This window comes from Mus caroli, chromosome 18 (assembly GCF_900094665.2).
Source record: "Mus caroli chromosome 18, CAROLI_EIJ_v1.1, whole genome shotgun sequence".
Taxonomy (NCBI): Eukaryota; Metazoa; Chordata; class Mammalia; order Rodentia; family Muridae; genus Mus; species Mus caroli.
In genome coordinates, this window is record NC_034587.1 from 64,064,647 (window position 1) to 64,076,754 (window position 12,108).

The window sequence follows — 12,108 nt, forward strand, 5'->3', positions numbered from 1 at the left end:
GCTCCAGGACAGCCAGAGCTATAAAGAGAAACCCTGTCTCGAAAAACAAAAAAAACAAAAAACAAAAAACAAAAAAAACTACGTTTTAAAAATAAATAAATAAATAAAAATAAATTTTAAAAAGAGAGAGAGTTTATCAGCCAGGTAGTAGTGACACTTGCTTCTAATCCCAGGACTCAGGTGGCAGAGGCAGGTGGGTCTCTGAGTTTGAGGCCAGCCTGGTCTAAAGAGCAAGTTGCAGGGCAGCTAGGGCTAAAGGGCTATATAGAGAGCTTGTCTCAAAAAGGGGGAGGAAAGGGAGAAAAGAGGAAGAGAGGGAGGGAAGAAGAAAGAGAGGGAGGGAAGGTAGGAGGGAGGGAAGAAGAAGAAGAAGAAGAAGAAGAAGAAGAAGAAGAAGAAGAAGAAGAAGAAGAAGAAGAAGAAGAAGAAGAAGAAGAAAGACAGCATATCAGTCTATTTATAGGCTCCAGGGCCTTGAGAGGAGACATAACAAACAAGTGAAGAACAGGTCTAAGTCCTCAAAGTGGCATTATATCTCTGCATCATGGAAGACTGGGGTTCAGAGGTGAATGCCTTAAAAGCATCCATCAACTGAAAATGTAACTGTCCTCCTTTGACAAGGGAGACTATGACCTGGCGGTCCTCAATCTAAAACAGTGTTCTCAGCCACCAAGGAAGGAAAAACTCAGTCTCAGAGAAGCACAACTCAGAGATTCCTACAGAAATGGGACATGAGCATGCAGCGCGCAGCCTCTGAAGCAAGAGGTCGAGGTGTGCTGCACGATGCCGTGGGCTTAAAGCACAAAGTGTGCTAGGCTGTCTGCTTATTCCTCCGCATAACAGGCAGCCGTGGAAACTGTAAACACATGCTAAACACATGCTAGATCACGCGTCTCATTCCCTAGGAAGAGAGCAGTCCATTCAAAACTTTAGTCTGTTCTTCTGAATGAAGGTTGAATTATAAACACCAGTCAGCGGGTCTCCTCACCAGTACAGCTTGATCCTAGCCAGCCAGGACCCCTGAAACCTTAACCTAAACATCATCTTGTTCTTGTGCTCCCTTGCAAACCTAGACTCTGGATGTCTTAGTCATCACAACTGGCCTGGTTACGCTGGTGCTGGAGGAAGATGGCACCGTGGTGGACACAGAGGAGTTCTTTCAGACCTTAAGGGACAACACGCATTTCATGATCTTGGAAAAGGGACAGAAATGGACACCGGTAAGTACGGCATTGCTATGCAAACAACGACTGGGTAGACATTCTACCTACAAGCGCACTGTCTGGTTTGAGCACTGAGCAAGCCACACCCTAATTTTATAATTAAATATTTTATAAACTCACTTCCCGGCTACAACCACAACCCTCAAAAGGATTCTCAAGTGTTTCTAGAAAATTCGACGTCTCTGAATTCAGAGTGTATAACTTCAAATAAATTATTTTGAATCATGAGCTTTAGTCAGAGACCTACCCTAATTAAAAAGAAGAAAGGTTTATCTTGTCTCACAGTTTGAGGGGATCCAGTCCACAGTCAATTCTGCCTCCTTGCCGAGGCAGCAGATTGTTGCAGGAGCAAGAGGTGGGGCAAAGCCACTCTTATTGGAGCCAGGGAGTGAAGAGAGCAAAGAGGAAATGGGAGTCCCATGATCTCTTTTTCCATCTTCAAGATAATAGGACGAGCTTCTCTACACACCTACAAAATTGATGTTTAAAACAACAGAGTTGAAACATAGTTTGCAACCTAGAAATGTGGCCCTACCCCTGGGCACATGCCCTGGAACACACTAACACCTATATAGCAGATCTGTATGAGGACCACCGGTGTCACCTTTGTGAATGCTGGTAAATATTGTCACAGGTCAGTTGCAGTGGGATGGAGATGTCATACAGCCACCACTGTATGTCCATTTAACTGCACATAGGTTGACATGCCGCTGCCTACTTACTGAATAGATTGTTCTTCAACCTTGAAGACACATGGAGTGCAGCTAAGGCATTGTCTGCGTAAATCCCATAACTGTGCTGAGAGAGAGAGAGAGAGAGAGAGCAGCATGGGATAGAACATCAGGCAAGCCACCATCAGGCTTCCTCATCCCAGGATTCACGAAAGCTCATGAGGACTCCCAGTTCCTCTCCTTAACGTGTCAACAGATGCCTGTCAATCAGAGGATCTTACCTGGGGATATTTTGCCTATAGGAGCCATGGAATAATATCTAAAGACAGTCCAGGATGACAGATTGGGGCAGAGGACACTGTTGTCGAATAGTAGGGAAACTGCAAGGCATAGCCTTTGCAACAAAGTGTCACCCACTCCCAAATGACCCAGTGCCAAGGTTGAGAAACTAGAAGCCATAGGTACAGACATTCCCAGCATTCGAGATTCAAAACTGAGAAATTAAAAATATGTGTTGTGTTGACGAATAATAACAGTAAAGGTTAGCTTAAACCACATATTCTAATAAGAAAGTATATTTTTTAAAATTTGTAAAATATTTAATTAATTAATTAATTCATTCATTTAATGTATGAATGCTCTATCTGTATGTATACCTGTATGCCAGAAGAGGGCACCAGATCCCAGTATAGATGGTTGTGAGCCACCATGTGGTTGTTGGGAATTAGACTAAGGACCTGTGAAAAGAGCAGATAGCACTCTTAACAGCTGAGCCATCCCTCCAGCCCCAGAAAATATTTTCTTAAAATAAATAAAAATAGAGCCGGGTGTGGTGGCGCACGCCTTTAATCCCAGCACTCGGGAGGCAGAGGCAGGCGGATTTCTGAGTTCGAGGCCAGCCTGGTCTACAAAGTGAGTTCCAGGACAGCCAGGGCTATACAGAGAAACCCTGTCTCGAAAAACCAAATAAATAAATAAATAAATAAATAAAAATAAATAACCACTCTCCAAATGAGAGCAAGGAACTATACTTTTTGTATTTTTGCAAATCTCTTTAATGTCTAGAAGACCCTTGAATCCTCAGAGCTGGAGAGATGGCTCAGCAATTCCGAGCATTTGCTGCGCTTACAGAGGATCGGGGTTCAGTTTCCAGCACCGACATGGCAGCCCACAACCATCTGTATCTCCAGTTCCAGGGATCTGATGTCTCTTCCGATCTCTGAGTAAGGGCACTGTATATACTCACATATGCACACACAGGCGCACCATAACACACACGCACATGCACACGCACACGCTATATAAGCAATCGTCAGACGTATTTCTGTGTTCAATCTGCTGTAGTCTATCGTTTGGGTGGAACTATGAGGGAACTCTGGCTGCAGATATGAAGACAGAGAGGAAAGGAGGGTGTAGATGGTGTTTGCACACAGTTGAGGGTACTCTGCTCGACACTGCACGAGAGTCAACAGGCCGGCTCCAAAGCTCAGTTGCATAGAGAATTTGAGACACTCCCAGTGGAGTTGATCACTCTGCTCCGCTGGGCTCTTTGGTCTGTCTTGCATTTTGAAAGGATCTTTCATCAAAGTGATCTTGAAACATCATACTTTGGTCATTTGGAAACTATTGTCTTTGGACTGAAGTGCAGCTCAGTGGTGAATGTACTTCGTAAGTACAAGGCCCTGGGTTGGATCTCCAAGCCCGAAAGAAAGACTGCAGAAAAAGAGAACAAAACAAAATATTGATTCATTGAGCCACACATTTTCCCTAAGCGTGCTGTAGAAAATCAGGACCTAGGGGAGCAGAGAAGGACAATTGTCTTTTTGTATTTATTGTATGTATAAGTAGTTTTAACCCAGAAGGGATTTTTTTGTTTGTTTGTTTGATTGTTTTGGTTTTTCGAGACAGGATTTCTTGGTGTAGCCTGGTTTCTCATTGTGTATGTATTTGGCACCCTCAGATGGTGTTAGATCCCCAGGACCTAGAGTTACAAATGGTTGTAAGCCTCCATGTGGGTGCTGGGAATTGAACCTGGGTCCTCTGTACAAGCCATCCCTGCATCCTCTTTAAATGCTTTGGTGTGTGTGGGGGGTCTTTTTATTGGTTTTTCTAGACAGGGTTTCTCTGTGTAGCCCTGGCTGTCCTAGAACTCACTTTGTAGACCAGGCTGGCCTCGAACTCAGATATCTACCTGCCTCTGCCTCCCAAGTGCTGGGATTAAAGGCGTGCACCACCACTGCCGGGCACCATGGCAACTCTTATAAAGGAAAACATTTAATTGGGGCTGGCTCACAGTTCAGAAGTTTAGTCCATTATATTATCATCATGGCAGGAAGCATGGTGGCACACAGGCAGACATGATGCTGGAGAAGGAGCTGAGAGTTCTACATGTAGATCCACAGGAAGAGAGAGTGAGACACTGGGCCTGGCTTGAGCATCTTAAACCTCAAAGCCAGTCCCTAGTAACACACTTCCTCCAACAAGCCACACCTACTCCAACAAGGCCACACGTCCTAATAGTGCCACTCCCTGTGGGTCTGTGGGGGCCTTTTCATTCAAACCACCACAGAAACCATACCTGTAGAATAGGCAAATTAGAAAACATTTAAAGCCGGGCGTGGTGGCACATGCCTTTAATCCAGGACAGCCAGGGCTACACAGAGAAACCCTGTCTCGAAAAAAAAAAAAAAAGAAAAGAAAAGAAAACATTTAAAAAGACAGATCAATCTTGCACTCTACTAATTTCCTTCCCTCCCTCCTCCTCTTCCTCCTCCTCTTCCTCCTCCCCCTTCTCCTTCCCGGCTGTTCTGGAACTCACTTTATAGACCAGTCTGTTCTAGAACTGACAGAGATCCACCTGTGTCTGCCTCCCGGTGCTGAGATTAAAGATATTCACCATCACTACCAAGCTTCCAAATCTGGGCTTTTTTTTTTTTTTGACTGTTTGTACTGGGGACAAGCTAACCATGGCTTGCCACAGGTCAAGCTGGTGTCCTTCCAGAGTGGCTCCTCCATGCCTGTCCTTCCTGTGTGAGAAAGATGTGGTCACTTGCATGACCTCCAGAGTGTCCGCACTCATTCTCAGAACCTTTCCTGGCCAGAGGGCCTCGGCAGATGTGTGCCCTGAGATGCAAAGATCATCCTGCACTATTCTGGAGGCCACTGTCACCACAGGGTTCTCATGGGATGGCGGAGCAGGAGGGTACGAGCCAGGATGAGGCTCAGGGGAAGAGAAAGACCACAGGCCAAGGAAGGTGGGGATATTGGTGAGGACCCCTGTTCCCAGCATCTTCAGAGCATAAGCATGTGTCTTCTAAGCTGAGGTTCTGAAAACCAATTACAGCAGCGATAGAAAACTAACACAGATGGAAAAGGTGTTTGCGGTTGGTTTATACAAACGAGGGTTTAGAGGTGAGTTTGGAAGTGACACATTTAAGTTCTGCACAGTAATGGGACTTAAGAAATATAGCACAGTGCCAAGTCCTGCCAAGCTGTAGTGTGACTATCGTGACTGCCACATTCAAGGGCTGGCTCAGGCCTCGTGAATCTGAAACACTGGGTTGTTTTGAGGATTGGATTTTGGGGGTGGAGGGAGGAGGGCGGTGGGGATGGAACCAGGCTCTCACAGATACGTACTTCTCATGCTCTACCTCTAAGCCCCATCAAAGATTCTGCAGTCTTCTCTGGGCTTAACCTCTCAGCCATCTCCACCACCACCACCACCAAGTGAGGGAGAAATGGTGGCTTCCTGCAGAGTGCAGATTGCCACATTACCTCAGGAAGGGTATCCCCAGAGGCCCATTCTAACCGGAACAAAAACTTCCACCAAGAAACAGCCACCAGATGTCTCCCTTGCTCAGTCTCAGAGTCCTAAAATCCCAGAGGAAGATGCTTCCTGCCACCCTGGAAGAAGACAACATGTAGCTGTGCCCCTCCTTTCTGGCAGGCTATAGAAGTCTGAATGCCCAGATGTAAAGGGAGAGTCACATAAACTTTGAAAAGCCAGAAAGCAACGTGAGGCTGTGAATCAGGAGCAGGGGGAAGCAATAGATTTAACTCCTTCAGTTCTGTAGTCTTGAGTTGTTTGTTTGGAGAAAGGGTCTCTCTTGATAACCCCAGCTCTTCTGAGGCTTGTTATATAGCACAGGCTGGCCTCAAACTCACAGAGAACGCCCGCCTCTGCCTTACAAGTGTTGGGAATAAAGGCGTGCGCCACCATGTCAGACTCAGTTTGGGATTTTTAAGTGATGTGTCTTTCTTGGGCTGTGGATGGTTGGAGTAGAAGTGGCACCAGCTCTTGGCCATGGTACACTGGGTGACAACCGAAATCACTTGTCATTTATGACCTGGGAGGTAGGAAGAGGGGGACACGGACAGTGGCTTCAGCAAGAAGGGCTGGCATGCTTTTAGGGGAATTTGTGCTTTAATTTCAAATGTATGTGATCATTTTGTTGTGTAATGCTTGAAGTTTGCAAGCACTCCCAACCCCCTAAATGCCTGAGGCACAGGGACTCTGGCATCATTTAAGCTTGACCCTGGATAAAGTGAGGCCGGTGTGTGGTAGGAAAACAACAACAACAACAACAACAACTCTTAGGAAAGTAGTCCTTTGAGCCAGGATTGGCTCCCTGCCTGCTCCTCCAACCCCCCAACCAGGACTGGAGACTATACTTGAACCCAGAACCTTGCACATGCTAGGCAAGTTCGCTACCACTGAGCCATATCCCTGGACCTAGCATTTGCATCTTGAGATTTCTTTGTTCTCTCAGGGTGTTATAGAGCTGTCTACAAACCTGGGAACGTATGTCTCTCTCAACCTGAATGGTCACCTGGTGTCCCTGGGACAGAGTGATTCTTTTTTTTTTTTTTTTTTTTTGGTTTTTCAAGACAGAGTTTCTCTGTATAGCCCTGGCTGTCCTGGAACTCACTCTGTAGACCAGGCTGGCCTCAAACTCAGAAATCCACCTGCCTCTGCCTCCCAAGAGCTGGGATTAAAGGCGTGCCCCACCACGCCCCGCCCAGAGTGATTCTTTAAGTGGCTAATGTTTCTACCCAGTCATCTTTCCTCCTTGGCAGAAGGAGGCCTCTCGAGAGAGGCCTGTTCCACCACTTCCCTCAGTCTCAGAGTTCCAGCCTTTTCTTCATCATGGGCACTTATGAAGTGAAACAAAGAGTACTTCCTGTTCCTCCTCGGCTTTTTTGACAGTTGCAAAAAGAGGCTGACCAAGCAAGTCCTTTTTCATCCTCAAGGTCTGGCCTAAGGGCTCTATGCAAACAAGCAAGGAGGTTCCCTAAGGCAGGAACACCTCTAAACATCAGACATGGAGTCCTCAAAACCAAAGCAATGTATCCCGAGTCACTAAACTGGAAGTTGTTGGGAAGAGATATGGGCGCCTTTGTAGTATAACGCATCAGCCTCCTGTGTACTTGACTGGAATAACTGCAGCTGACATTTATTTAGGAGCTCTAACTTTGCCATCACCCCAGAATTGTGTGCTTTTTGAGGGTCTTTGCCAGCATGGGTTCCAAGCCTGTCCCTTGCTTCTTTGTTCCAGGGTAGTAAGTATGCCCCAGTCTGCAAGCAACCAAAGAAATCGGGAATAGCTAGAGTCACCTTCGACCTATACAGGCTGAACCCCAAGGACTTCCTCGGCTGTCTCAATGTCAAAGCCACGATGTACGAGATGTACTCGGTGTCCTATGATATCCGATGCACCAGCTTCAAGGCCGTGTTAAGGTAACCTGCTCCAGGGGTATGTATCATGGGGGGTCTGGAAAGACCCAGGTGTGGCCCGGGTAGCTCCTCTAGCTTGTCTTCTGCCTGAAAGCCCAACAACAGGGCCTGGATCCTCTGTTGTCATCGGGTGTGCTCTGGTCCATGCAGTGTAACTTCAGTTGAACTTTTAGACCACAGACTTGTATCCAAAAGCACAAAGTTATATCCCCAGTTGGTCTTTGTGCTTTTTGATATAAACCGTGAAGTAGCTCAGTGGTAGCTAATTTGCTTGGCAGTGTTAGAGGCCCTAGGTCCCACACCCAGCAACACGCACACCCACACTGGGCACCAAGCCTATATAGCACGCTCACACCACGCTCGCACCATGCTCGCACGCCGTGGAATCTGGCCCAGATGTTCTGCTGACGTGAGACCAGGAAAAGGATACGAATGTGAAGAAACACTTTTTGTTTGACCTAGTCTGAAATAAGACTAGTTTAGCCTCGGGACTTCAGAGATTAGGACAGGACCAAGTGTCCTCTTGTTGAGGAACAAACTGGAACACCCCAGGTCCCTACCCTCCACACGCCCAATCAGAGGATTATAATTCCTGTTCTTTGGACAATTTTCCTCAGTTTACTGGTCTTGTCATCTTGACCTAGGGATTGCAGGAGCAAGCCCCTCACACCCACCTGGATGCTAGCTCCTGTCAAAGTGGCTTGAGGGTCGTGTCCCCAGTAGGTGGCCCTAGGGAGTACTGGCAGCCTCCCAGGGAGCGTTTACACACCGAGTGCCCTGAAAGTGGTATTCCATGGATGCCTGATGTGTCTCCATCTCCCTCTGTTGCAGGAATCTGCTGAGGTTTATGTCCTATGCTGCACAGATGACGGGACAGTTCCTGGTCTATGTGGGCACGTACATGCTCCGAGTACTGGGCGATACAGAAGAGCAGCCGCCCCCCAAGCCTAGCACCAAAGGCTGGTTCATGTAACCAGGGCACAGCTACAGAGGCCCAGGGACCCGGCTCTCATGCAAATGCACTACCCTCTGTTATAGGCTGTGGGATGCCAGGGGAAGGAATGGGGGCTTAGGGGTGGTACCCAGTGCAGGGCTGAGTAGCAGGATTCCTGCAAAGGAAAGGCAGCAGAGGGGCCTTTCAAGTGCTTTAGGAAGGGATCAACAGCGGAGTGTGTGGGAACAGCATGGATACGAATCAGTTTCTTTGGATCCCTACATACTGTAATAAACCAGTCACAAGAGTCGTCTTTGATACTTCCTTGCAACTCATTTGTCTCTCTGGAAAGGACCACACTTTTACACAGAATGAAAACCAGAACCAAAGACAGAAAGATGGATATCACTGCTGTTTAATCTTTCTTTTACATTTTATTATATTACTAAGGGCGGGGCGGGGGGGCATGTTTTGCTACATGTGTGTCTATGCAACATGTGCATGCACTGCCTCAGAATCCCAGAAGAGGGCGCTAGATCTCCTCAGAGGAGTTATAGAGAGTTGTGAGCCTTCTTGTTGGGGGGCTTGGGATGGAACCCGTGTCCTCTGAAAAAGCAGGCCCCTTAACCACAGATTCATTGATCCAGCCCTATTGCTGTTAATCCTTATCAATACTCAATGCAAAAGTAGCAACCTGTCACACAAGCCTGGATTTTATTTGATTTCATTTTTTCCTGTCAAAGGATCTCCACGACAAACCCCGACCCCACCCTGTGTACTTGGGTGGGCGCGTGCGCGCACGTGTGTGTGTGTGTGTGTGTGTGTATGCATATTCATGTAGTGTGAGTGCAAGGATATGTGCACCATGGCATCTGTGTGGAGGACAGAAGACAGCCTGGGGGTCAGTCCTTACCCTGTTGCACACACTTCTGGGGAGTCTCTGATCTTCACCTCCACCAGACTGTAGGAGTTCTGGGATTGTAGATCCAGGGTACATGTAAGCCAGTGGTTCTCACCCTTCCTAATGCCTCTACCCTTTAATCCATCTCCTCATGCCGTGGTGACCCCCAACCATAAAGTTATTTTGTTGTTAGGTCATAGCTGTAATTTTGCGGCTGTTGTGAATCATAATGCAAATATCTGATATGCAGGATATCTGATATGCGACCCCTGTGGGAGTCACGACCCACAAGTTGAGGACCATTGATTGTATCAGCCTTGCATGGGCTCTGGGGGTCCAGACTTTCAGGTCTGCAATCCTGTACAGCAAGTACTTCCTACTGCGCCATCTTCTGCCCCCGCCCCCGCACACCACCCCCCACCCCCGCTCCGCTCCCCACCCCTGCCCCTTTAAAGGCTTGTAATGAGCCCCAAAGGCCCTAAAGCTTAGGGACCTGCATAAGGGGCCCTCTGGGGGTGGGGGTTAGTTTAAGCCTTGCTTTTAGAAAGCAACAAAACTGTTAGAACTCGGGTTGGAAGCCAAGTGCTGCCATGGTGCCAAGAGAACCTTTGTGGCCAGGAGCCAAGCTCTGCCTAGCACCTGCCAAGGCAAAAGCCCCGCTGGCTGTGGGTTCTACCTGATGCTCAGCTGGGTGTACGCCCTTGAAGCACCTTGTGAGGAGCCAGTTTATCACCTGGTTCTTTCTTTGAAGGTAGTTTTATCACAGAGCTCAAAGGAAAACTAGTGAGTGTCACCCTCAGCCCCTGTGTGGGAGGCTCTGGCTGCGTCTCCCCTGCCCTGTCATCAGAGAGGTGCCATTCCCTGACTGAAGAATAAGAGCCCCCCGGGAGACACATCTGTTCCTATTAGATCCATCCTGTTGAGTCAGTCGCTTCCCTCCCTAGCTGTGACTTTGCTGCTGAGAACTGGCCCAGAGGCCTATTCTCATTCCTACTTGCCTATTCCTGTACTATGAACAGACACTAAGACTGGGAATCCCTCAGTCCACATACATTCACACACATATTCATGCACACGCGCACACGCAGGCACACACACGCGCGCACACACACACACACACATCCTGTGAATGTCAGTCCTATAAAAGGAGCAGGGTGCCGGAGCAGTGCGATGACAGCCCAGGAGGGAAGGGGTGTAGTCTGAATGGGCGGCCTCAGAACCCAGTTCCCCGCCCCCTTCGGTTTACATCACTACCGCAGGATCCCACCCTCCTGGGAAGCCACTGCCTGGCTTCCAAAAAAGGAATTTTCACTCCAGATTGATCCTGTTGAGTCAGCCACTTCTCTGGCTCCGACTATTCAGTTGCCAGTGGAGGGGGGTGGGGGGCTGTCCTTTTCCTCGCAGGATGCAGACCAGGGAGGGTGGGGGAGGTGAAGGATGCCACCAAGGCAGACCTAGTGAGGGATGGGGCTCTGGCCACCCACCCCCACCCTGTGAGAAGGGACTTGCAGCTAGGAGGACCACCTAGGGTTGGGAAAGCCATGAACAGGTGGTGGTCTGCCTGCCTTTGACTCCAGCTCCCTGAGTTAGTCAAGGACCCTGTAAGGGGCAGCTTCTCCCACAATACTCAGGAGAGACAGGAAGGCTGGCTGGGAGGAAGCCACAAAGGTTGGTATTGTGTCATCAAAGACAGCGAGGGCTCTTTATAGAGAGCCTTTGAAGCTGAGAGGCCAGTTAACAATCACCCTATATATGGGAGGGCCTTAGCAAGACACAGCTCTGTATCAGAGTGGAATTAGGCAGCTTGTTTTCCAAACATAACACTTTCTCATTTTAATCTTGGTTTTCCTACAACCAAAGCATCTCAGAGAGAAGCAGGAGCAGGCAACCGTGGCTCAGCAGAAGGCTGTGCAAGGTGTTGGGTGCTCGCCCACTCCTGTGAGTGTCCTTGTCAAGAGCTGTATGTCCTGGATGATGAACAGAGCTAAGCACAAGAATTCTAATTTGTGCCAGGCATGGTGGCGCATGCCTTTAATCCCAGCACTCAAGAGGCAGAGGCAGGCGGATTTCTGAGTTCGAGGCCAGCCTGGTCTACAGAGTGAGTTCCAGGACAGCCAGGGCTATACGGAGAAACCGTCTCGAAAAACCAAAAAAAAAAAAAAAAAGAAAAGAATTCTAATTTGTGTCTAGAATAACTACTGTGGAAGGGGGTAGGGGGTAGAAAGGTTCTCATGAGCTCAGAGTCTGTGGCCCAGACACCCTGTTGATCTTGACATACCCCTTTTCTCTCATATTTTTACATTTGATTTTAGGTATATGGGCATTTTGTCTACGTGTATATATGTGCACCATGTGTGCACTTGGTGCCCATAGTTGTCAGAAGAGGGTATAAGATCACCTGGAACTGGAGCTACGGATGGTTCTGAGCCACCACATGGGTGCTGGGAACTGAACCCAAGTCCTCTACAAGACCAAATCTCTTCAGTGAGCAGAGTCCCTCCAGCCCTGCCTTGATGGTCCTTAGTGGACCTCTCTCTTCAAACAAACTAAAACAGATGCCTGTGCCCACTGTGGCTGTCCCCATATACCCAAAGGCAGGCTCATGCCTCAACCTTGTGGCTCGTGGGCCTGCTCCAGAGCGTTCT

At 48.2% G+C, this 12,108-nt stretch overlaps 1 protein-coding gene across 2 annotated transcripts in view; it reads left to right on the forward strand.

Moving 5' to 3' along the window:
• The window catches only part of Cidea (cell death inducing DFFA like effector a), a 24,892-nt gene extending 16,012 nt beyond the window's left edge, over positions 1-8,880 (forward strand). For both annotated transcript variants that reach the window (XM_021150963.2, XM_021150964.2), the window contains exons 3-5: positions 1,074-1,220; positions 7,450-7,631; positions 8,460-8,880. In XM_021150963.2, the coding sequence (XP_021006622.1) occupies positions 1,074-1,220; positions 7,450-7,631; positions 8,460-8,601 (471 nt within the window). In that variant the 3' untranslated portion in view covers positions 8,602-8,880. The remainder of the gene's footprint in view (positions 1-1,073; positions 1,221-7,449; positions 7,632-8,459) is intronic.
• Positions 8,881-12,108: the final 3,228 nt, after the last annotated feature.